Source organism: Centropristis striata, chromosome 7 (genome assembly GCF_030273125.1).
Source record: "Centropristis striata isolate RG_2023a ecotype Rhode Island chromosome 7, C.striata_1.0, whole genome shotgun sequence".
In the NCBI taxonomy this organism is placed as follows: Eukaryota; Metazoa; Chordata; class Actinopteri; order Perciformes; family Serranidae; genus Centropristis; species Centropristis striata.
The window spans coordinates 24,180,578-24,208,091 of record NC_081523.1 but is presented as its reverse complement, the minus strand read 5'-3'; the positions used below and the strand labels follow the sequence as shown (position 1 = coordinate 24,208,091).

The 27,514-nt window shown below is 39.2% G+C and overlaps 1 protein-coding gene across 1 annotated transcript; it reads right to left on the bottom strand.

Moving 5' to 3' along the window:
* Positions 1-687: 687 nt before the first annotated feature.
* zgc:63587 (uncharacterized protein LOC393431 homolog) lies at positions 688-26,736 on the bottom strand. Its single transcript, XM_059337273.1, has 12 exons — positions 26,650-26,736; positions 21,244-21,299; positions 20,701-20,800; positions 20,531-20,617; positions 19,596-19,719; positions 18,437-18,571; positions 18,119-18,236; positions 6,924-7,025; positions 6,578-6,723; positions 6,314-6,397; positions 6,166-6,223; positions 688-2,149 (listed from the first exon to the last, which is right to left on the bottom strand). Exons 2-12 carry the CDS (start codon positions 21,268-21,270, stop codon positions 2,084-2,086), a joined length of 1,047 nt encoding a protein of 348 aa, XP_059193256.1. The 5' UTR covers positions 21,271-21,299; positions 26,650-26,736; the 3' UTR covers positions 688-2,083.
* Between the last annotated feature and the right edge of the window lie 778 nt (positions 26,737-27,514).

Below are 27,514 nucleotides of genomic sequence, written 5' to 3'. Positions count from 1 at the left end.
TTTAATTATCAGTTTAGTTTATCAGTGTTTTATTGTTGACACTAATATTGGTAACACTTTACTCTAAGGTGTCTACATAAGAGTGACATGAGCGTCTCTTAAACATGGCATGGGATGTGTCATGAACATTAATGACACTTTGAAGTGAAAAACTTTTTTTTTTTTTACAACATACAAACTAATCATGCTATAATAGGACATTTTTCTTGTTATAACAATGTATTATGTTAACATTACACGTTTCATATATACATGGTCGGCAACAAAGTTGGAATCATTCCGTTTTCAGATACGATCCTCTGTTAAATGTGGCTTCATTTTCATTGTGATACGTTTGGAAGAGAATGATTAATAAAGGTTTGAGAAGATATACACTTCATCTGTCACAAATAAATCACATTATGGGTGATGTGTATTATAACAAGATAAATATATTGTTCTAAAAAAAATCCTGGTATAACATGACACATTTGTATGTTGAAATAATGTGATAATATCTTGTTATAACGTGAAAAACTTTTTTTAAACCATAAATCTTCCTCATTAGGTGATACTGATTATTATTATTATTTTCTGGCATAAAGGTAAAGTAATATTTCCTATAGAAAAAAATTTAAAAAATTCAATGATAAATACTTATTTCCATCATCTTTTCTACATGTCAAGAATCCACACTTCTCAGCTTGCTTTTCTCTAAACAAATTTTATTTCAGAGAGAAATACAAAAAAAGTTTATGCCTAAGAACAAGTCTTTACTGACATATGGTTAAGAAATATTAATAATGTGTCTTAATGAGAATAAAAGAGCAAAAGACAGGAAAACAAAATAATGCCAACAACACATAAAAGACAGCAGAGTTAGATGGAACTGCAGAGCGTTTACACATTTAACTGTTAAATATTAAAGTATTTGATTTTTTAAATGGGAAAGCTCAAATAAAGTATGATTAAAAGCTGCACATGTAGTGTACAAAGAGAACATTTTACACATTAAATGACATCATATGAATAAAATACGGAAACATTAGGTTATGGACTTAAAAGCTAAACTAGATAGTGTGACTAGTTTTCAGTCTGTAGTTGTAAAATGGCACTGGCATTAAATAAAGATCATGCAGCTCTTTATAAATACAAAAACATTAACAACATGGCACCTTTGTTCAACTATAACATGATTCTTAAGTCCGCTTGTGTCTCTTTATAACAATGTAGAATTAGTTTGACTACTTGCATAGAAGCTTTCAGCTTATAAGTCAAATAAAACCCTACAATTAGGATTGCAACGTTGGTTTATAGTTCGACAAAAGAGTGTACCTTGTTCTCTGCATGGACATTTATCTCACTCATAACCACACTTACATTTCACTGTGTAATATTTATAGTTTTTGTAGTAGTATAGTTTTATTATTAGACTTAAGCGCTGAAGGCACTGAAGGTCTGAAACCATAGAGAGGTAAAGGAAATTACTCACTCGTAAGTAAATAGAAAACATGAGAAGCAAACAGTTTTTCACTTTTAAGTTAATATATGTTCAAAACAGCCATAACCTGATAGCAAAGTACATGAAAAATGATGCCATCTGAAGCTTGGACTGGAGAAAAATGCATAACTTACACATATTTTTGTAAACATGATAGTGTTGGCGAAAAATTCTTAGTACCATTGTCACTGGCAGCTCTGTGGAGTCATAATTAAGATCAAAGACTAAATAATGGATATGTCAATGATGATCAACCACTATTAAACATTTTCGTGTTCACGCTTATCAAATTTTGCCCATTCCGACTCAAACTAGTACATAAAAAATAGGACAATCAGTGAGATCTATGTGTGGATTGTAAGAGGAGTCCTGACAAGATGTTCAAGAAGCTCCTGAACAGCTGATGGATGGATGTTTGGAGGGAAGAAGAAGAAGAAGTGGTGCGAAGATAAAGATGATGTGATCCTGGATACCTGGACGCCTGGTGACAGCAGGCACGGATGGATTCAGAGGAGGACCAGGTGTGTGTGTGTGTGTGTGTGTGTGTGTGTGTGTTTATGTTGGAGGGGTTTGGATCTCTGTTTCCCTTCTGCTGCAATGTTTTCACTCGTCTGATTTCATCTTCATCTGCGCCTGCATCTGAGCGATCATCTGCTGCATACGTCTCAGCTAAAGAGAGAAGGAAAAAAAGCAACATTTGCTCAGTTCAGTAGACTTTATATTTCCAAAACATCCAGTAGTTAATAGATCTTTGCTTGGAACACAAACGCAAGATGACCTGAGTAACCAGGACAATCACTCAGAGAATCACTAGAGCGTTTAAGAGTAAACTTAATTAAAAAAACAGCACTAAGTGTGGATAGCTTAAGTCCTAACATGTTTTTAAAGTTAAACAAAAAGCTTAAAACAGCAAATGTGTCTCTGTTTCTTTTAACATTGACTTTTATATTCTGCCTAGTTAGCATAACATCACCGCGCCCTGTGAAAACCAGATGTCCAAGTTATCAACTTCTCATGATCCTCTTTTCAGCTTTGTGATGATGTTTGTTTGTTTTCTCAGATCATCTAATGTGTTTTTTGATTGTTTATTTAGCTTAATGGATATGAGCATTTCTCACAAACACAAAGGAATATTTAATCTTTAAGTTGAATAGAAACTTCCAAGAAAGAAGTGTAATCTTTACAGAGAGAAACAGGCTAATATAGAGCAATCAGGAAGCAGGTTATTGCTGATTAACAAACTGAAGAACTGAACAAACTTTTTTGGAATCTGAGTTGCAAACAGAGGCTTGCAGATTGTCATTATTGAATCAAATGAAGAGTAAATCAATAAGTCTTGACACATAGAAATATAAAATATATTTATATCGGCACAGGGACTGTTGTAGCAAATTAATAAAGTGTTTAAAAATGAATGAAGCATAAAATCAATGTCGAATGAATAACGGTTGAAAGGTAAATACATGTTAATGAGAAGGTAACAACGGGCTCATAAATAAATGAATGAACTAAGGGAAAAGTCTTTATGACAGATAACGAGGAAGTAAAGCTTTTAAAATGATCACTATTACCAGCATGATGTTTACCGCCATCTTGTGGCTGAAAACATGACTTCAAATGAATCATGTAGCCTTTCTCAGGGCCTGTTCAAGTTTTATGCACACTTGTACAGATTTTTTTTCACCTACATATGACTTAATAATTGATATCAAACACAAATTGTTTTTTTTTAAATATATTTTAACCCTTTAAATGCCATGTTTTTGTCATAATACCACCATGTTTTTAGATTAGAAAAACAAAACAGAAAATATGAATTATTTTCAATATACTGAATGCAAAGTTTAAAAAAAGAAGAAGTATTACAGCCTGGAACTTGTCAATGACTAGCAGCAACACTAATTTTGTTGCATTATTACTTTTTGTGCAGTGTCAAATACTCACACAAAAAATATTGTACATTATAATATTCTACTTTCATTGTACTGATTTTTTACCCTTTCATCTGACCTAATTATTGCTATCAAACACTAATTGATTTTTGAATATTGTAACCCTTTCTATGGCAGGTTTCTGTCATGATGCCACCATTTTTATAGACCTGGCTGCAATCAGAGCTGTGTAAATAACTTTTTTGTTATGAGTTTGTCATGTCTCTCTAGATGGCTGCATCTTTGATGTGATTCAAGATGATCCATTTTTTTATTTATTTGAAGCAGTTCATGTTTGTGTGTATGGATTGTGTGTATAAATCACATGTTTTTTTCTCTATATGCTGAATATGGTCAAAATGACGCAATCTGGTGGAAAGTAGTAAAAATGATCAATTCCAAGGCCAAAGCCCATATTAACACCAAGATTTAATCAAATGCATGTATTATGCTTTAACGTAGGTGAGCTCAAGAATTGTATTTTGAATGGGTTTCAATGGCACGTTTTACGCGCTCAACTTTAAGAGTTTAACTATTTCTTGTACACAGTGTATTTTAGCCTTACTGCAGGAGCTGAGCTGGAAATAGCAAGATCAAATAAAGTACACAATCTTGCCACAATTCATGCCAATTGCATGAACACAGCCAAAACTATTAACAAATGAGAATTGAAAAGCACATAAAATGCGCTCAACCTTCCCTGAGGGTTAATCTGGTTTCCTGACTGGTTTTGTTTGGAATATAATAATTGTGTAAATTTAATCTGTATATAGAGCGACAGAGTGTAGCACCTGGCTATTCTACAGCTGTTGAAAGCCCGAACTTATAGTTCTTACTGATAGACTGAAAAACATCAAATGTGGTTGCATATTTCATATGACTAATAACTACGACTTCATATTAACTGTTTTAGGAAAAAAAACAGATGTTTTTGTTTTTTTTTACTAAACTACTGCACAACTGCACATATTGACAGAAATCTATTGAAAGCTATGTGAATGTTTATTTTTTATAGGAAACGTTATTATTGTATGTCTCGTATACCTGCAATTTATATCTACACAGGGAGACAAGTTTGACAGCTGAACTGCTGTGCACTGACGCTACCAACTAGTTTAAAATATTTAATTGAGCACAATAAATACAGAATGATAAAACACTATACTTTCTAAAGAAATATTGGTTACTTATAAGGTCCTTCCTATGAAATTATTAGAAAACTAGGGTTTTGTGAAAAGGTGTTACCTTTTCATGTATAGTATATAATATATACTAAATAAGTATAGTACATACTATACATGTATATAAAATAAGTACAGCAGCATCAGTTATTGTAATCTGCCCCCCTGACAATGTAAACAAACACAACACTGTCTCTCCAGATTTGTGTTTTAGCTCCTCACATTACTGAGGTCATTCCCACCATAAAACTGGGCCAGGACATCCAGGCAGGAAGTGATGGCATATCCTGCCTGGGCACATTGTTTACAAACAATTCTGATTGGACCCCGCCCGCTCACTACAGCAGCAGCAACACAAATAGGCCAATCAGGAGCAATCAGGAAACAGGTTATTGCCTGGTGACGTGCAGGCTCCATGGCCCAAAACGTAAACAATACATATGGAAGACAGTGGGGGGAAAGTTAATGAGACGTTAATCTAATATATAAATACAGAACACTGAAGAATTGACAGTCAGTACAATCAGGGCCATAATGTTAATATTATAATGATTTATGTTTGGCAAAGATGACAAGGCAGTTTTTCTACACAGTCTGGTTGAGTCTGCATTTACATTTCACTACACACTGTACTGAGGGCACACAGGTAATCAGATCATTGTGTGTTTTTAAAGAATAGGCTTTGTCTGCCTTAATACAGTAGCGCACATGCCCCACATGTACGCTGAAGGAGAGATAAAGTTCATACCACAGGGATTTAAAGGGCCATACTGTTGGATTTGCATGAGGCTTTTTCATACAAGGTTCAAAGCACAGAGGGTGGCGTATGCTGTACAAACTGTAAAGTGATTCAAGGTAAAGTTGTGATTTGGGATTTTGGGCTAAATCAATAAAATTGAACTGAATTGGAGTCAAATTAAATACCGTCATACTCTCCCATAATTTCACTGAGGTTTACTGTTTATGTAGGTAAAATGTATTTGACCTATCGTGGCATATACCGTGCACTACTTTTTTCGTACATATTTTTCCGCATTGATTAAGATACAATGAGGCCCACTTTGAAGGCTGCGTTTAAAAATTGCAATGGACAAATCTTACTCATTGTGCCTTTGAGTTTTCAAAATGAAATGGTGATACAGCCACCCAAAATTCAGAGTAGCCCGCCAAAACACATATCTACATATATATAATGAGTTTATTTTGATAGTGTACTAAAATTACACTGTTGCCTAGTATTCATTTTTCACATAGAACTGTGCTACAATTTCCCTTTTTTTTGCACACAATGCAACTGATGATTTTTTCCCACTATTTCTGACAGTACAGTTGCATTAGGAAGGCAGCACTTCTAGCCAGTAAGAATAGCAGGAATTATATTTCTGTGTAAATATTACAACAACATGAATTTGAAAAAATCCAAACCTATCCTTTCATAATTTTTTGTGTCTGCACACCTGTATTTACAATTATCTATTCGTTACTGGATGAACCAACTTATAACACGTATAGCGCAAAATAAGATAAGAAGCTGTGTGTGTGTGTGTGTGTGTGTGTGTGTGTGTGTTCCTACCTCGGCCTCTTTCTGTAACAGGATCTGGTCCTTATCCACCACATCTTCATCCACAGCCCTGCAGAGAAACCAAACACATTAGTTTAAAAAAACAAACTTGAAATAGAGCAGCTCATGTCCTGTTTAAGTGGTATAATCAGAATCTCACCTGCCCGCTCTCTTCAGCCTCTCAGAGCGGAAGTTCTCATAATGCAGATCCTGAGTTACCTCCTGCAGGTCTTGCATGTGGGTCCTGCAACAGACATGCAATATTTTCTTCACACACTAGGAGGCAGTAGAGCTTTGCAGAAAACTGTTTCTTTAGGGGACTTTTACAAGCAGCTTAATGAGGATAAAGTTCTGTCAATGCTATAAAAGACTTTCCTTCTGAAAATCCTATTACTAAAGCAGTTTTGTTGCCAGGGAGACTCACACAAGCATGGTGCGTAGTTTGAGGAAGTCATTGTGCTCCGGGTTCTCCACTTCAACAACTCCCCAGGGGTAGAGGCGACCACGGATTTTCTTCCCCTTCACCTCAATCAGCTGGTTGGAGCCAATCACAGCAAAAGGAATGCTCGCCTGAAAAAAGGAAGATAATGGTCAGAGGATCCCCAGAGAGAAACAGACATATGGAAAATAAAAGTATCAGAGAGGAGGAGGTGAAGTGAAAGGAAGCAAGGATGGATATGAGGAGAATGGGATCTATCACTAAACCAGCAGAGGGAAGTGTCTGTCCTAATTCAGTATCAGCCGACATCAGCTGTGTGTCCCTCTCTCACCTTCAGGACTCTGGTCTGCTCCTTGAACTCCTCGTCCTCGTCAGAGTCGGCGTCAGGTAGCTGATAAATTCTGATCCCGTGCTCTGCGATCTCGTCCAGGATCTGGGAACAAGAGAAACACAGGGTGAGCCGGCAGGGTCGCGACCTCATGGTGACCTCCTGATATGTCCCACTGCACAGGGAAAACTTGACTGTTGAACACTGTAGAGATGACACTGCAGAGACTACAAGAGGCTCAACTCGACTTTCTATCATCAATCTGTCCTCAAACAGTCCAGAAGTTGATGATATAGGAATAAACCACTTGGAGTCTCACTGTCACAATAACCATTTTCCTTCTTAATATGTTTTGATGGAATTAATCTCCATTTGTAAAACTTTTTTGGTACTTTTTAGCATTCAAGCTATTTTTTGATGTTGTACATGCTCATTATGTATGTAGTGTTCTAGTTTTTTAAAGTTATGCAATTGTTTTTATATTCATAACGTCCAGTCTTCGTTACATGAAATCACAGATGATAGGATTATGAGGATTGGCGAGTGTAGAGGGCAATGGAAGGAGCTACGTACCAGCACACCAGTAAAATGCCAACATGTTTGATTTAATGTTAATATCAAAGAAAAACACAACATCTTGTATTTAACACATTTCTACTGTTAAAATATTTTATTTCCCTTAACAATAACATTCTAAGTAATAGTAGTAGTATGTAGTATGTAAAAAAAGATTATCTTTTATTAAATTATTATTGACATACATTATAATTTAATTTGGATAATTTTGTTGTTAGATGCTGAATAGTCTCAATATCCTCCCAGTTCAAACAATGGTTCTCTTGTTCTCCATGTGTTTGTGCTTGGTGTGACAAGATCACAGCATCATGTTCCATCTTATCTTTAATATCACAATTCAAATCATACTTATCATGTTAAATACTCTTATGAAGTGCAGACCAAAGCTGTGGTAAACAGATATGTGGGTAAAAGAACAGAGATGCTGGGTATCAGATTCATGGATACTGCATACTAGTTTGTAATTAAGGATTTAAAATTCACATCACTTGGGGCTAACAGGGCTCAGCGGGTGGACATGCCAGAAACATGCACAGTAGGATGCAAAGTCCAGAGGTTATTTTTTATAACATCTTAGTTCTTATAGGAAATACGTTAAAGTTGCCTTAATATCAATGTAGGAAAAACCAACTGGCACAAGCCTTTGTATCCATACGATGCATCTGTTCTTGTAGAGTACTCTAGATTAGGTTATCTTAAGTTAAACTTTGAAAATAGAATCCGAATCTAAAGTCAGTGAAAGCTACAGCCAATTCCAACATGGCATAGGCCTCAGTAATTTAGCACTCTCTATATAAATATATAACGTGTATTCACAGTAAACTGTGAGTCATACGGGCAAAATAACAGCTGCCGCTCTGTTCCATAAACACGAGGTAAGAGAGCTCTATAGACTAATAGGAGGGTTTGAGTGAGTACCTGTTGTGGCAGCAACACATTTAATTAAAGCCCCCCATGGAGGAAAAGAGGAGTGAGACGGAAAGGGTAGACAGGTGAAAAATAATAACGGTCTGTGTGTGTGTTTCTGGGTCTGAAACAAAGTTCTCACCCTCTTTTATTCATAGGCCGACCGGTGAAGAAACAAGTTAAAACAAAGGAGCGTTCTTCCGCACTACCTCTGGGACAGATGTCAGTATTTATTATTCTAAACATCAAAGGTGTATTTTCTTTTGTTTTCCCCAGAGCAGAATTTTTAAATCTACAATGTAGTCTTATGTAATGGAGCCAAAAAATGTCAAGTGTTGTTTTCCTGACTTTTTGGGGACTTTCATGTACTGTAGGGTATAATAGGACAGTGGTCAGTCAGCCAGGAGCCTGGGAAGTGAACGCAGGTTTTCCTACAGAGTGCAGCTCCTGTTATGGCTGCCTCTTGTTTTCTCAGTGAGCTCTGTGCGCAATGTGTGTGAGATAGTGTGTGTGCGGGGAGACTCGGGTATTGTTTTGGGGCAGATCTAAAAACAAACAGGCTTTGCGGGACTCAGAGGAGATCGTGACTCAGGACCAGAGCCTCCTTTTCTCTCATTCACTCACACAATTTACAGATCTGTCGAACATCGATCTGGATAAACATCGCTCTGGTGTGGTGGGGCAGAGCATGAAGAATTTTTGGAAACTCGGCACTCAATGGGAAAATAGACACAATGGCAGGAAAAAATGAAACAAACAACAAATCCAGTCACACAAGTAGATAAGATAGAAGTAAAAAATGTGATAAAACAGGAAAAATTGACCAGTAATCAACCAGTTAACAGAAGACATTTTTATAAACTACCATTTAATATCCAGAAACAATATCTGGTCATCACACAAACACGAGCCTGTTGTCTGCCATCATCTGTTTCCAGAGCTCGGTTAGCCAAAAGCTCCAAAATAGCTGTTTACCTGAATTATTCTGTTCCGTAACATGTGCTTAGTTCAGCCTGATACCTATAATCAAGACCTCTCAGGGATCATAACATGTCAAAATCACTGCCTGCTCCAAATCCCTGTAGTCTCCTGTTGATTTACTGTACACAATGTACGCCGTAATCCTCAATGTTACACCAGTCTCTCCTACTACTCCTTCGAAGTTGTGTATTTTCATTGGCATGCAGATGTTGGCAGTGGGAGCCATTTTGATTTTATGACCATCCTGTCCGGCCATAATACACCACCTCCACCCCCAACCCTGCCTGTGCTGTTATGGTTGGCCGTGCAGGTCCGGTCAGTGCTGTCAGGGCAGCGGACAAACAATACCATGCAGGACTCTGCCTCCGTATTAATTAGAAAAGGAAGCCAAAGGTTTATCGCCTTATGTTTCTGGCTCACATCGCTGAATATGAAGCATTGTGTGTGGAAATATTTCGTCATGTCAGGCAGTTATGATAAGTGAGAGGGTGGAGGCTGAAGTTGTCCAGCTAGAAAATAGGTTAGAAATGAGATAAATTGCAGGTGAAGCGTGTATTTCCAGTGTAAAGTCAGGCTCTTTCAGTTCTAGGAATAGCAGTATTAAATATGCTGCAGCGGTTATGTGTAGCCCAAATATAGCATACCCACAGGTCTATACATAGATATAATTATACAGGGTGAAGCCGTGGGAGGCATGGCTAAGCAGTTTTTCTGCAACTGCCCAGCAGGTTTAACCAAAACCTCCAATGATAAAAAAAGAAAACAGGGTGCAAACCCATCATTACGAGGATCAACTGTTTCATCACATCAACCTGATGAGGGAATAATATTTTCAGGATTTGTTCACAAGCAAACCCACAAAAATATGAATGACTCAAACACCTGCAATGACAAATGATTCCTGGACAACCAACACTGGCAGAAAACAAATAGCTGCTGAAGAAAAGAGCAATGAGACAAAAGAGGGGATTGTGGTGAACATTCAACAGGTAACCGCACGCACAATAATAACACAGTTGTGATTGTTTAGCTGAGCCTCCTCTGGCCAGGCATGCTGTTTGTATCCAGTAAACTAAAACTCTAACAGGGAACAATACTTGGAAGTACAAACATGTACCAGAGCATTCTTAGGGAAATCAACAATGCAGAGAGAGAAAAAAATCCACTGAACAAAACATTCAAAAAGCAACTCGACACTAATCAAGCCTGATTGAGGAGAGCAAGCATTGAGAATTCAGAGCGATGAAACCAGCGGCACTTTTACGTAACGTTTATGTAACCTCACAGCTGACTGCCAGTTTCTGCAGAGTGGCCATGGGAATGAAACGCTGCATCACTGCCATTATAAGTAGTCGATCTGATCAGCTTTCAGTCGCTTTGAAACTTTGTTTCATACTGAAAAAACACCTTCAGGGACAGGGGCCCTCTTTTTCCAAGAATGCAGAGTTTATTAAAGGAAAATCCTGGCCATGGTGTGCATTAAATCCATTCTGCTGAGTGCTCTCGATCCCTTATGAGACTCCTGTAGGTCCAACTATGCGTCACTATGCATATTGGTGAATAAAACGACTGCTTACTTTGTTCTTCGGCAGAAAGCCCTGAAACATTTATTCCGTATATGGTTTTATGCTCATTTCCTTGTTTAAATGTTTTCCTGATTGTTTTTAATGTTTCCTAAATGTTGATTGTGCTTGGAAATTATACAGTTGACACCCACACATCCGCTTATTGTCTGTCCAGACTCATAATATATGCAGTGAGGACTTTGAAGAAAGTTAATAAAAAGGTATCAAATTGTTTTTTGGCTAAATGTAACTTAATACTATATTGACATGTATGATTCCAGTGAATAATTGCCATTTATATACATGCTGTCTTTACGTACAGACTAACAGGGAGCAACGAGAAGCACCCGAACCTCAATATCAGCAAATCCAACAAGCTTTTGGTGGACGACCAGAGGATCACGATGGAACACAAAGTGGTAGCCGGGACAGTAGACAATGCTTCAAATATGAAATATTTAAGTCTGTTCTAACACAGCTGCATAAAGCATCAAACTCAGTCTGTCTCAAACCTAAAGAAAAAAAATGAAGCACTGCTTGATAAGATGAATTCCAACTGTTTGGCCAAAAAATAGGTAAAAAAAAAGGAGTTCTAGACAAGCAGAAATATGGTCTCTTCCCACATAAAATAAAGGGTGAACACATTTTTGGATAAAGAACAAAGTACTGTGATGAGTACTGGCATCTCCACCATCTTCTGCCAACAAAATAAGAGTTTTCTATTAAACAAAGGCTACAATTTAATCACACGAGGCATCAGTGTGGCTTTTTTAGAGAATCTGTAAAGACATATAAATATTTACACTGGGTGAAGAGAACTGAGCTGTGCGTCATTGGTATTAATATTTCAAACAACACATATTACATACCTCATTACAAGATTATAAGACAAACATCAGAGATGTGGGAACATGAAAAGAAAAAGCTGATTCCTACTACTAGAAACTTAATTTGCTAACTGTAAGACACATGAGAACAAATGCGTCTCTCTTTCCAGGAAATGCCTTTCAACTAGCCGGCTCTCTCCTGCCTGCAGGGAGTCTGAGGGGGTGAGGGAGCCTCGACAATACCTGATCTAGGGGAGGTCGGGGGGGATTTAGACCTCATACCAGCCTCCTACACAAACACACACACACTTTCATGTACGCATAGCAAACTGCTGCTTCACTTTGTGAACTGGTATAATCTGGCATCAGGGGTAGGAATAGAGTTTACGTGTGCGGAGCTTTGTAGCTGCGGGAGGCCAGAGGATCACCAGAGATGGAGAATGACCTTCAGACCATCTACAGAGCAAATCCCTCCGACTGTTCAAATATCATCTCCTGCTAAAAAGCACCCGTACAGCACAGACTCTGACACGCAGCAGCACCAGGGGAAACAATACCTTTCTGTTCACAGGATTAAAGACACTTGCCTGCATGCACAGAAACACATTCCAGATATATTCAGTCAGAGTCTGAGACTGAGACTGAGACTGAGTGGACGGTCCAGACTGGAACAGACCGGGCAAGAACAGCTGGATTTCTAACAGGAGGCACTAATGGAAAGTACAGAGGAAGTCACCATAACCATGGCAACATAAAGGCATTATATGAGTTATGGTGATCAACACACTTGCACGCACTCGCGCACAAACACCCACACTGCTATTGTCTGGGCTGAGTATTAGTACAGTTAAGACCACCCACCTCTCCTTCTGATCAAAGAGTATGGAGAGGAACAATCGAGCTATTCATGTAAAGTGAGATTTACAAGGGGACAGTGAGAGTTTAGCATTTCAGCCACACATCAGGTCTTTGTGACTTGGTCTGCTAATCAAAGGGTCTCAACGGTAAAATCAACAGCAAAAAAGTGACTCATTAGCAGCATCAAATCAGCAAAGCAGCAAAATCCGGAAACCATCTTTTCAGGTTGCCCTCTAACAAGGAAACCTGCTGTTTTCTTACTGTAGCAGGCGTGTACTTTGTTCACTCGAGAACAGATGATTGTGTGTAATAGAGCTGCTCACTCCATGAGGAGAAACGCATATTTATTGTTTTAAAATCTGCAGAGACGTGAAGCATGGCCAGGCACAATGACCGTTGGAGGGCAGAAAAATAAATATATCCGCGTGTTTGAAACACTGGCAGGAAAAGGACTGCGCATAAACTGACCAGGGACTCATACGCACAAATACACACAGAAGCAGTGAAGTAATCACTACTCAACCTTTACTCATGGGGCGCCTGGCTAGACATGTATAAAGAAGGAATATTAAAAATGGAGTTGAGTATCAAGCACTTATCAAAGATCAGCTGCCTATACCTATATGCATTATTTCCTTTTCTAGCTCAACTGATCTGACTGCTGACATTAAAACTGCTTCACTTTCTGTTGCTGCCATTTGAAAAAACCTGGTGACAATACTGGACAGTACAAGCAGTGCAGCACTGATAATTTGTCCCAGGAGGGCAGTAGAGCTGGTTCACAGCGGGAGTATAGAATGGTATAAGAGTGGCTGCGGGAGAAGACAGCAAGCCAGACAATGAGGGAAAAACTGTGACAGTGCCTCGGCCGGGGGTGAAATATGGCAGCTGACGGGTCAAATGTAAGGGAGGGAGGGTAGTAAATGAGAAACGCTTAGCGGAGATGAACAGGGAAGGACAAGAAGCTGAGAGAAGGAGAGGAGATCAGGGAAGAAACAGAAGGGAGTAAAGGGGGCTGAACTATTGTCTGCAGCCTTGGCGAGAACAGAAGAGGAGCTGGGTTCTCTAGCTATCTCTTGAGCCAGAGGTCTGTGAACACAACAGCCTTTAGTTTTCACAAAAAAAATAAAAATAAAAATAAAATAGAGATATATCACATAGACTGGGGTTGAGGTCCGTGGCAAAAATAAAATGTTGCTATCTTTTCATTGTAATAAGTTGTTGGAAAGGAAACCATACTAATGGAATTTTGTACAAATATTTGGATACATTTTTAGCTTGTGAAATTAGCTTCTATTCATTAGCGAATAGCGACTAATCTGTTGATTACTTTCTCAATCAATTATTCTTTCACAATTTCCTAAAGCTCAAATTGTGGTTTTAAAAGTTTGCTGCATTCACATCAAATTAGGCGTTGCAGTGATTAGCACAACGTCTATGAACTCAAACAAATGGACGCAAACCAATGGAATAATAATAATAAACCAACAAGGACACAACTGGTGACTCTTGTGAGCGTCTCTTCGTCTGATTGCTGGTCACTTGATTGGCCACTAGTAAGATGTTGGTTCTGCTCCTGCAAAAGTTAATTCTGTTTCAACTTCTTGCTGCAGATCTGCTGTGTTCTTTTTTTGCTTTTTTGGATTCCCCTGTGGTCCCTGCCACTGCTGCCTGAACACACTACCCACATTCAAATGAATAGGAGGACTGCCGTCTTCACCGCAACACCTGATTTGGTGTAAATGCAGTCTTACTGTCAGAAGATATTCAGTTAACTACCACATAAGACAAGAATAGCAGATCTCAAATTATCACAACTGAGAAATTGGAACAAGGGAACTTGAGACAAAAACGACTGAAATGAGTATGGAGATGACTAACTGATTAATCATTTAAGGTGTAGAAAAAAATTGAACACAAAGTACTGTTCTGTTCAGACAAAAGTAGCCATTTGTATGTTTTTGCTTCCATCAGTAATCCAGTCTAAACCAGCCGTGTATGGTCCTCTATGTTCAACAGAAAACAGCCAACTAAAGCAGTTTTCAGACTAAAGCCCTTCACAGGATATGACTGTAAGGTCCCAGACTGAGAGGATCAGTACCTCAATATACCCTCCTCGGGGCAACTTATGAGCTAGAGACCACAGCGACCCCGGTGAAGGAAATTGGCATTAGAGCAAATTTTTAAAAAAAAGAGGACACAAAGAGTCAGAGGAAGAAAGTAAGAGGCAACCGAGTGAGGCACTGCCAGGAGAGGAAGGACTGAGTGAGAAGTGAGCAGAACTAAGCGGATGAAAGCTGGATGATGGGAGGTTTGTTAACTTTGTCTGTGAGACTGAGCTGTGCAGGGCAACACTGTCTTGTCAGTGGAACAGTTTTGACACGTTGCAGGAAACTTATATTGTTTTGTACAAGCTGTTTCCCACTAATAATAAGAGAAAGGACTGGACGAGCCTTGGGAGAGCAGGGGGGGTCCCATTTACTGAAAGACAAATGGCTCCAAACGGTGAGAAAGAAAGTACCCTGCGAAAAAACAAACTAATAAACAGTGTGGGAGAAACGCTGAGGGTTATCAATCATCCTCCTTCACTCTGCTTTGTGGCAGGTTCTTGGCTGCCGGTGCTCTGACCTCAAAGGAAGGCCTGGTGCCCCGCTACACTGTTCTGGACTGCATGGAAGGACTCAGGCACGTATACCTAAGAGCCACTTCAACTTATCTGATCGAACCAACAAATACGCGAGCCAGATACATTTGTTCTCCTGAGAGACACTTAAAGAGATGAATGAGCATTACTGTGACACTTACCATTTACAATGCCTGCATTTACGAGCGCAGCAGAAACCAAACTACTGTGATAAATCAGTAAAGGCAGGAAATTTAGGAGCGCATTTTCAATATTTGGTGTTTTTTGTAAAAACCCTGGAATTCAGAGATCAACAACTGATTAATCAGGTTTGGCCAATTAACTGGCGCCAATAGGATGTTATACAAATCCCCATTATTGGTAGAACCGGGTCTGATAGTTGCCAATGGCTATGCAGTCTCCACCCATCATGCAGGCACATATCCATTGTTAGTCTACCTCTACTAGAATTGTTTTATTGGTCAAAGAAGCTGCTCTGTAAACCAGTGTTTTAAATGTACACAGAGCCTGCTGTTGAGCTGTGAAAACCAACTTATTTAGTTGATAAAGATCAATTACAGTACACTTTCAGTCGTAGCTTCAACTGAATATTTTTGGGACAAAACACATTTGCATGTAAAAAAACATTTAGACATTTTTAAATAAACTGACCAAAACTTAGCATCCTCCACACAATCAGACTGCACAGAAGCACCACTGCAGCATACTTATTTTTACAAATTGGGATGAAGATAAAAGTTGAGTGTGCCCAAAAGAAGCTAATGTGCCCTCTTTAGGGACACATGGTGCCGTTTCTAAATGTGGGGCAGATAGCTCAATTAACCCTCTGCATTTCCTGACAATAATAGCTTGTCCAGGAATTCACTATCATCAGGGACAGTCTAACTAAAGTGAATTAAAACTTTTTGTGTATGTGTTACCAGTAAAAAAAGACCTGTGTATAAAAGGAGTTTAGAAATAAACATGTTTTCTATACTGCCAGACTTAGAAAACATAAGGTATTGCATTTGTGGGCCTACGTGTGTGATTCTGTCCATTTTGTTGTACTCAGCAGCTCCTCAGTGTACAGAGGGAAATGTCTGTTAAGGGAACACTTAGCGGAGCATGTGAATAAACTCTGTTGGGCAGATAGTGTTGAGGACAGATCAGCAGTAAAGAGACCAGATCAGAGTGATAATGTTACAGTATTTCCGCTGTCCCACTTTAATCATTTCCCACTCTGGTGCTACATTTTACAGCATATGATGTCTGTCAGGGATTTGAATGGAAAGCAAAACATATGTGTATAAACTGTAATCAGCTGACCTACAGTAGTGCACGCTGCCAACTGGATCAGAGAGACAACAAGCTTGGGGTTTTTCTGTAGATTGGGGCGGGGGTCAGTGGTGGCAGGAAACATGGTTTTGTTCATGTGAAGTGCCAGAGGAACACCCAGAAGGTTTGCAGAAGGTCAAAACACAAAACAGTTCTACAGAGTTAAGTTCATTTGACAGGTCCTTTAAGGACAATGCAATGGAGAAATGTCATATTTAATGCTGAGACAACTACTGTTGAAAATATAGAATAATTGAAGTTACTGAGTTCGCATTTTTTCCTAATAAAGCACATGTGAAATGTTGTTATCTCAGTTAATTCCCAGAGAGAGACTGTGTGTGTGTCCTGAAACTACTCTGTCTCCCTGAGATGCTGCATCAGCATTTCAAGCAATCCAACTGTGAGAGCCTCGAACAAAGCAGACTGGCTGCTGACGGGAACAGAGCGGAGCTGGACTCCAATAGGCCTGACACCCTGCCAGACCACCGGCTCCGAGACCTGAATGAGAGGCAGGTGGGAGGTCTGGGCACGAACAGGCAGGTGGGGAGACAGGCTGACTTTTCAATTAAAAACAGTGACGAAAGAAGTAATTTGCAACAATGGCCTATACACTGCCCGCATTTTTTTCTGAACAAGGACTGCAACTCTGATAATGACTTTTTCGATTAATCATTTGCCTATAAAATGTCAGAAACATGCCCAACACAAAGTCCCTGAGCCAAGGGTGCAAAGCTTCACATTTTGGAAGCTGGAGCCAAGAAAATGTGTCATTTTTTCTTGAAAAACGAATAAAATACTTATTGGAGTACTAAAACAGTCACCAATTCATCTTTAATTGTTCGACTGGTTGACTAATTGGTTTAGCTATTGTGAATCCAGACCTAAAGCCCAGAATAAGCATGGCAATCTCCAGTGTAAGCCATGAAGTGTTTAGATAAGTACAGTAGAGGTTATCAGTTGAGCACGTATCAGTGAGGTATATACTGCACCACTGTGTCTTTTCCCCTCTGGACAGCAGGAAACTGAGGAGCGTGCAGGCAGGCAGACACTTGGGTCACTTCCAACAGGAAGTATCTGGGATGGGCTGAGACTGGATGAGATGTGCTGCCTCCGTATTACATAAAACACTGTTTTCCTACCTATGTTTCTTATGTTTCCTGTCTTATGTCGTCCCTCCCTTCACTTTTAAACAATCTGGCGGTATCATCAAGGATACAAAGTGTTGGACATAAATCAATGCAATTACACGGGGAAGTACATGTGTGGTTTCTCACAAAGAACACGCGGATGTGTGACACACCAGGCTGCCAATAAGGATGGATGTATTATTCTGAGCTGCACTTTCTAATGGCTAAACCACAGAACTTTAGATGGGGTAAAAACAAATAGATAATACGCCTCAAAAGTCCCCAACATCCTGCTTTGAGGTTCCGGCTTTTCACTTGTGCCCAGACTCAAATCAGGGGAAAGACGATTATATTATACTGTATAGAGCAGCTACAGTGTGTGTGTAGACATTAAACCCACCCTCCTCTTGAGGCGGTCCCGCTCCCTCAGTGTCAGTGTGTCAGCCTTGGCAATGACTGGGACTATGTTGACTTTGCTGTGAATGGCCTTCATAAACTCCACATCCAGAGGCTTTAGACTAGAAAAGAAAAAGATTATAAAGAAGACAAAAACAATTATGACACAGTGGAAAACAGAGGATAGAGGAGGAAACAGTTTGACAAAAGTGACAACAAAATAAAGCCAAATAATAAATATAACTTTACAGCTTGTTTCAGAAGGAGTAAACCACAGCTGGCCAGAAATATTATGAACTTCAGACAGAGTATGCTTGTTTACCCGTGTCCAAATGGAGATATGAAGTAGAAGCAGCAGTGCACTCTGTTGTCCACTATGTGTCTTCGGTTCAGGCCGCTCTCGTCGTGGAGGTATCGCTCAAACTGATTGTCAATGTACTGGATGATGGTCTTGAAGCTGACATCAAAGACAAACAGGCAGGGAAACAGAAGTAAGCCTCCATAATCACACCAAACCACCATGTAAACACTATTGTGACATCAACACAGAGAATGACATTGTCAGTTTCAGTGAAAGGAAATCATACACGTCAAGTAAGAAGTCAAGGAGGAAGGATGGTTTGGACTCCCACAATTACTCTAGTTTCATATTTGAGGAGATAAATCTCTGTTGTAAAATTCTGCATCCCAGTTATTTGATTAGATGGATGGGTTAAATTCAGTTCAGGGGGTTTATGTTTCTCTGTGAGCTGAGAAACTCTACGGGAAACATTTGAAAAAACATGCGGTCAAAGTGAAATTACAGAGTTTGCAAGTTTACATCTTGTTATTTACGCTCATCATCTATCTGAGAGCTTTTCCCTTATCACTTTTCACCATTTTAGAACAGCAAGAAACAGGAAATAAGCTATTTTCACACCTCCTTTTTATGACTGATTAACTAATGTGATAAAGACAGTGTTTACCTAATGAAAGCATTAAATTATCTGTTTGGCAGAACAAAAATTAACTTATAGAAAGGATAATGTCTTTATTTGTGTCTTGTTTTGTTGTTAAGCAGCAAAAACGCCACTACAGTTGTATAAATTGGTTAAAACCCTACTTTTGCAAATAACTTAACGGATCTTTATCTAGTTAAAGAGCCTATAGTGAACGCAGGCTATGCCAGGACAATCACACACACACACACACACACACACACACACACACACACACACACACACACACACACACACACACACACACACACACACACACACACACACACACACACACACACACACACACACACACACACACACACACACACACACACACACACACACACACACACACAGGGAATGCAGAGGGAGGAAATAGGGAGTTTGGGATAAAACTTGAGAAAGGTTGTTGAGGACAGGAGGGAAGGATGAGAGATCACGCTGGACAGGAAACATGTCCCAAGTTATCACTCCCTACTCCTCCACGGCACATAAACACACCAGTCCTGGCTGTTGATGGCATCGCCATATCCAGGGGTGTCGACCACGGTCAGGCGGAGCTTTACTCCCCTCTCCTCGATCTCCACAGTCGATGCCTCAATCTGCACCGTCCTCTCAATCTTCTCTGTTGAGTGGAGTTAAGAATAATTGATGAGTGGAATAACAGGAGAGACACATAGGTTCTTAAGTATCAATCAGCTGCTACTGGCCATCCCTAAAACCAGACTTAAAACCAAAGGTGACCGTGCCTTTGTGGCAGCGGCCCCCAGGCTCTAGAATAACCTGCCCTGGCACATCCGATCTACAGGATCTTTTGAGGTTTTTAAATCCTCCCTAAAAAACACACTTTTTTCTCCCTGGCTTTTAATCAAGTTTAAGTGGACATCTGGCAAAAAACAAAATGTTATTCAAATTTTAAAATTTTTATTTATTTTATTCTATTTTTATTTTTTTTATTCTATTGTTGCATTGTGTTTATGTATTTTAGTTTTTACCTTATTTCCTGCAACTGTGATATCACAGTTATGACAGCACTTTGGTCAACCCCGGTTGTTTTAAATGTGCTCTATAAATAAAGTTTGACTTGACTTGACTTAAGTAGATATCCTAAAAATTCCTGTCTGAGCTGTGCTTTCACAAGCCACTGAGCTTCATGATGATGGATACACCTTAAAAAATGAAATCACAGGTTTTGTCACCTAAACCAGCTACACTTTTTCTTATCTGCACAAACAGAGCAGGGAGGGCCTGGATAATTGTTTTCAAGCCAGAACAAGTCCTAATCTAAGTCAAGTCATAAGAAGGGCAGGGTCATATTTTGAGAGTAAGGCATTCCCAACATTCCTCCTGAAGTAATGCGCTGCTGGAGACATTGCAGCAGACATTTCTCCATTATTACACTGTGTGTACGTGTTTGCATGTGAATGTGAGCATACCTGCAGCACCAGGGATGTAGCGTTCAGGGTAGAGATCAGTGAGAAACAGGCTGTTTATAAGCGTCGACTTGCCCAAACCAGACTCCCCTGAAAAACAAAGAGAATGAAAAATGAAGCTCAATTCTCAAAAGAAACCACCGTCTACAGTAAAAGAAAGATTGATCACTCACCTACAACCATAAGAGTAAATTCAAACCCTTTTTTCACAGATTTTCGGTGGACTTGGTTTGGGAGGTTGGCAAACCCTACATAACCTGTTGCATCTGGGAACTGGAGAGCACAACAAGACAAAAAGGGTCAGAAGATGCAAATAATGAGAAAGTGTTGAAGTAGTCATTAAAATATGTAATGAATCACATTTAATGGGACAGTGATTATGTCATTTTATTGTGTGATTTCCTACATTTTAGTAATCATTTCTTTCAATACGTGACATTTTTCATCATTTTATGAGATGTCAAAGGTGCAAGTGAGTGTACAAGAGTGAGACTGATGATGGTATATATCATGAGAAAACGGGCAATAAAGTCTAGCCATGAAACACTTAAACATTTATACAGGATATCCTATCTGGATGCCTGTGTAAGCGTGTGTGCATGAGATTACAAGTACCACGAGTCTTAATCACCACTGCCTTACAAACCCCTCATGAATACTTTGTCATGGATTAGTTTAAAAACTGTAATGTAGGAACATGTGAGCATTTTACTCACCTTCCCTTTCTCTCCAGACTGAGACATTGCTGCTCTTTACTGAACGTCTGATGAGCCTGCTAGTGGAAAAAATAAGTGATTAATGAAATCAGATAAATCGTAAGCAGTAAAAAGCTTCTTCCGGACATTAATCTAGATTTAAATCTTTCTCAAGAATTCAGTCAATATTTTCTCTAAAACCGTAACGAATGCTTAAGCTCACACATAGTGATATTATTCTCGTGGGTTTCTCTCTTAAAGTGAGGTTCATCTATCCACAGTAAAAGATCAGATTTGAACAATCACACAACATACGAGGAGAAACCCATAAGTACCAATAAAGTCAAGTCATGGTTTGGTCTTTTTTCAATGGAGAATGACATGCCAAATAAATAATAATGTTAATTCTTTTGTGCAACCAGCCAATGTTGCTTTCCAACACACACAGGGTAGGATAAGCTTCCTTTGTTTAGTTTGAACAAATTTCTTTTGATTTACTAATATTATTACCTCCGCCAAGGAGGTCATGTTTTCAGCTCAATTTGTTTGTCTGTTCGTCAACTGGATTACGGAAAACTACTGGCCCCATTTTCATTAAACTTGGTTAAAGAATGCACCATGAGTCAAGGAGGAACCCATTGAATTTTGGATCTGATCTTTTTTTTTCAATTTCGCTAACATGGGCATGGCCTTGGCTGAGATCTGCGTTCTCTTAGTACCCTTACAGTTTTATATCATGATTATGATATACATTACAAGATGTAGCCAATTCTTTGAAGTTTATGTGTTTATGGATAAAATACCCAAACATGAGTGTGGGTTTTTGGTAAATTGAGCAAATTAAGTACCTGACAAAACAAAGTGCTTTAACACAACAATTACATTAAGGATTATTAAGCAATTCTGTGCAAATACTGTCACAAAATCATATTGTCTGTTGGTATATATCGTTGCATTGCTCACCCCAAATCAGACTTGGCAAGAAATCCATATAGCCATAATTTAATTAGACAGACAATAAACCCACAGTTAACAAATTACATCACAAGTCCACCTCAGCATATTTATACTGTAAATGGTACCAACTCTGTACATTGAGTCCACGTTTCATTGACGGCTACAATGTTCTTTAACACTATCACACGGAAGGCGCAGAGATTAAGGGCCCTTGGCAACAAGTGTGTTCCCAGACTCCCATTAAACTGTCTCATACGTGCCCCTGCCCCAATCTATAACCCCAAGCAGACGACAGAGCAACAAGCCTGTTTGATAAATTAGCTACATAATGACTGAGCAGGAAGAACAGGCTCCATTTTATCACCAACACACTGGCCCTTGACAGGTGGAGTGTGATAAGCATTAGAAAGAAGCAGGCTACCGTGCGCTGCCAAACGGAGATGCACTCTGGTTATGTAATGTTAGTTGGAAGGAAAAGAAGTGGCATGGGAACCTGGGTTGCCCTTTCTTCATTGGCATGCGACAAATGCACAGTCGTGGACACTTGGGGAACCATTTCACACTGTTAAATCTATTAGATGGTAGTCGGGGGTGCCTCAGTATCTGCATGAAAGTGGGCAGAGATCCCTCATACTGACAGGGTGGTTTCACCGGGCCCGCAGTGTGAACAATAGCTGTTTATCCCTCTGGTTCCTAAAGCCTTTCCTTAACAGCAACCGCTCAGCTATGGGGAGGAGGGAGAACACGTGCCTCACCCCTGACCACATACACGTCCGACCACATGTCAGGGCAGCAAGGGGGTGACCCATAATATGAGGTGGGGGGGTGCCAGGTTAGGGCCGGAGAGGTCAAAAGGTTAAGCAAGTTAAATGGACAGGCAAGGAGGCCTTAAAAAAGATTTTAAAATATTCAAACAGTAATTTTCTTCATGATTTTGACTTTATCGTCTAGGCCTATGCCATGGCAATTTATCCCATAGTTGTCAGAACATTTCTCTCAAAAACAAAACGTTATGGCGGTGCTGGAGGAGATGAATCTCTGTACAAAATATGTGGCAGTCCATCCAGTAGATGTTCACTGGATAAAACTTTGATCGGCTGGTATGAGAGAAAAAGTCAGAAAGTCATTAGGATCTTCTGTGCGCGAATATATATCTGGATAAAATCAACTCTAATAGCAGTTGAGACATTTCACTAAAACACTAAAATATGGCTTTAAAGAATAAGTCAGGCTTGGAGCAAAGTAATGGCCTAACCCTTCCTAGAGCTACAACATTAGCCTGGCTTAATCATTAGCTTTCACCTAATTTCAGCTCTAAAAACACAACAAAAGAACATAATAAATGTCCTTTCATTGTTAATGAACATCTAATTTAATGTAGCAGCCCACACAGGCGTGTCCATGAGTATCACACACACACACAACCCAAGTGTTATTCCTCAACAGGCTCTGTGGGAACCAGCATTAGTCTGGCAGCAGATTAATTAAACCGTTCCAATATCGCAGTTGTAATATCACAAAGACAACACTACAGGACAGACAGGCAGGAGGCACACTTCAATAATACTCTCTTAATAATGGCCATTTAATCGGCGGGGCTGCTGAGCTGCTTACACACACATACACACAGCTATCAACAGGCCAGACGTGGGGGAGATTAAACTGTTTGGGCCAAAAGGGAAAAATGCCACCTTAGTAAAGCCAAAGTTCTTGGCATGTACTGTAATGCATTAACAGTTGATTTATTGGTTGGATTGAAGCCATAAAGGGGCAACAGTGCTGGTAGAACTATTCACCTTCCTGACAGGCAGTGTCAAGGGTCCGCACACCCCCTCTCCATGGATTAGAGTCTTTCTGCTCTTATTGGAAACATTGAAACAATAATTTCACACCGTGGAGATTAAGTGAACTCAGTGGCACAACAACAAAAATGGTAATTTACTGGCAACTGATCACAGCAACAGGGACCCTAAAGCTACTGAGCATAATAAAGTGATGTTTGGCTCATGCAAAGACACACACAACAACAACACACATAAAGAAGGGGGGCTTGACTGTAATTAAGTAGCCCTTGGGGGCCAAAGGTAATGATTATGAGCAACAGTAATAAAGATATGATACTGGTTTTTAAGTAGCGGTTTGAGAAACACTGTGGAAAAAAACTACAATAAGCGGAATGAAAAAGCCTTTCAACCAAGAGGAAACCAGCAGGCCTGTTCATAACACACACAAAGTTTAAAGCACAGGATGGACTGTTTATGATGATGGGGACAGCAGAGGAAATGACTAAAAGCAAGTGGGAGTCATACAGCAACAAATGTTATTACAACACAATGTTACACACACTGTTGCCGTACAGTACGACAATGTCTACATGAAAAAAATTAAATTCCATCATAAATAGCTCCATTTTATTTCATGTGAGGAAGTACCATTTTCCTCTGTTTTATATCATATTGATATCTTTGATTTGGGGCCGTTCGTCACACAAAACAAGTAATTTAAAGATGTTTTCTTTGAGTGCTAGGACATTTTTAAAGACTTCTTTTTGATTATTTTTTTTGTTTTCATGTAGCATACAACACAACTGTTCTAAAAAATAATTGACACTTTAAGATTGGACAATATGTAAATATTGCAAAACAAAATAAATCTCTCTTTGAAGAATTGTTGCCATGCCGTAAACACCTAGGTATTTATCATTTAAATATCTCTTAATATCAATATTATGTTAGAAATCAATTAGCAAAATGAGGACAGATCTACAGCTATTTTGGACATGCAAATATTTTGTCTCAAATATTATAATCTGCCTTGATTTGTCACATATTAAATTCACTAGAATCAAGCATTCCTTTATTCAGTTATTATATCTATAAATTATTCTTAGTTGAATTTCCAGAAAGAACAATTTTACAATACTTATTGTTATGACAGATTATTTAATTATGAGAATGAACAGAGGCTGCAGCCCTAAATTGAAGTCATCGCAGCCTCATTAAGCCTAAATGTAGCAAAGGCCAACATATTAACTTGACTAACTACAGTATACAGAGGATGAAAGTAAATCAAATGTCAAATATGACAATGTTATCACTATAAATCTGGTATGTGTAGGGATCAAAGTCATTGTGTACGTTCAGTTCTTCACTCGTTTGTTTCTAGCAACAAAGGTCTCCTGCTGGGTAACATCATCATTCAAACCTCTGACACAATAGTTCAGGTCCACTTGGGTCTGTCAGTGAGAATCAAGTTTTCTTTTTCCATTCACACCACAGAGCAAAACGGGAGGAAACATCCCCTTGTAGTTTATAGTGTCAGACAGATGTCTTCCCCGGCGCTCCTGTGCATAAGATAAGGTCACAGGAAGGGGAAAGGTCAGAAAGCGGTGAAGGTGCTGGATCACAGGCCTGAGACGTCTTTAAGTACCAAGAGATGTTGTCCTTCTAACGGCAGGCAAATCTGTGTCCAGCCAAAAAGTTGTTTCTGAAGTACAGGGCAGCTGCCAGCCTGAGATTACAGCTCACAAAGTCTGCCATCGTGCCCATAGTGTTCACCACTCAGCAAGAAAGGAAGTGAAATATGCATGTTTTCACTGAGCCAAAAACACAAGCAAAGATGGATGATAATTCTTCAATAGTGGCCCTCTGCCACATCTGAGACAGTCACATAAAGAGAATATGTTATTGTTTCCCACTGTTATTGTGAAGTTGTCTAAACACAAAATTTATTTTGTGCAAAACTGCCTTCACAATCAAAAGGTCAAGGATTAATCAGATGCTAGAAAGCGATTTTAGAGGTCAGGAATGTTAAACAAGAGATTTACAGGAAATTTGTGGAAGTCAGTGCTTTGAATGCAGATTTGATATGGTGCTCATTTAGGAATATGTAGTATAGAGAAGTCCCCTGCAGTTATGAGCTGGGACAATGGGACAATAAATGAGGTCACAAGCAGGGTGTGTTTTCAAAAAAAGATACTGTGATTTCATCACTATTAGGAAAACATGAAGAGGAGGAAATATTTACTTGAATATTTAGGTAAAATAATTGATAAATCAATCTTCAGTCAGTGGATAGGGTAGAGTGAAACGTGTGTGAAGGCCTCTGTGTCTGAAACATTTGGATGTCCACCACACCCAGTCTGACAGACACTCACTGAGTTCACCAAACATCAACAGGGACAATCACATTATCACTGGTGAGAACGCAGTTAAATACCGTAGCTCGTTAAACTGTGATTTTAACTTTAAAAACGTGTCTGATAAACCGAATTTGAGAGTATTACAGCACTGAAACTTTGTTAACGTTACATGTCAAACTTTATCCAGCAGCAGTTGTTACGGCGGCTGGTGTCATGTTGCCAGCTGACTTCAACTGACTCTCCGCTGTGTCCTGTTCCCCCTGCTCCGTCTTATTCAAACACTCTGTAAAAAACTAAGAAAAGACACAAACCACTGAGTAGCGCCTTACCTGAGTGTAACTTTGAATTATTGTTGATCACCAGGAGCTTTTTGCCTCTTGCCGCTGTCCCAGCCCAGGAAGGGAAACCCGGAAACCGTCCCCGTGAGTCCGCCCTCGTCCCTGAAGCTTTTCATTACCAACGGTCATCCCGATGCGCCACTGACGCCATTACGGCTCAACGGTCAGGACGGCTGACTCATAGAACGTCACTTCTTAGCAGATCCAACATGGCTGCCCCAGTATCACAGCTTCGTCCCGTAACGTGTGTTTTCCCTGCCGACTTATTATGAGTTCTTAGGAAATCATCACCCTGTTAAAATAATCGCCTAACTCTTTTTTCAAGTTTTGCAGGAAACACAAAAAAACTTCACCAAAAGTGTCACTCACATATGACATTTATTGATAATTTCACTCAAAAAGGATGTAACAAAGGATGGTTATTGGCATAGTAATAACACTGTGTGTAAATTATGTAACTTAAGAAAATAAATGACTTAGGCAATTTTTTGAACATGCCTTTGTGACTTAAGCAAGATATGGTAACACTTTATTTTGAGGGTGTCTGCATAAGAGTCACACAAGCCTGTCAGAAACATGACATGACAAGTATCACGTGTATTAATGTTACTTCAAAGTGTCATTAATGTTCATGACACATCCCATGTCATGTTTATGACACGCTCATGTCACTCTTATGTAGACACCTTAGAGTAAAGTGTTACCAATATTAGTGTCAACAATAAAACACTGATAAACTAAACTGATAACTAAACAATCTCCCTCTAGCTCTTCTTTGCTGGGTTCTTATCTGATGCCTATGAATGTGGCAAATTGTCAAAGAAGTGATGATCTTAAAGGAGTAAAATCACATGAT

Bases quoted from the DNA above. Each gene is read 5' to 3' on its own strand.
- zgc:63587 (XM_059337273.1), bottom strand. From the start codon at position 21,270: ATGTCTCAGTCTGGAGAGAAAGGGAAG. The intron at 7,026-18,118 runs GTGGGTTTAATG...TCTTGTTCCCAG, and splicing joins GGGACCGCCTCAAGAGGAGG to ATCCTGGACGAGATCGCAGA. The intron at 6,724-6,923 runs GTGAGAGAGGGA...TCCTTTTTTCAG, and splicing joins AGCAGACCAGAGTCCTGAAG to GCGAGCATTCCTTTTGCTGT.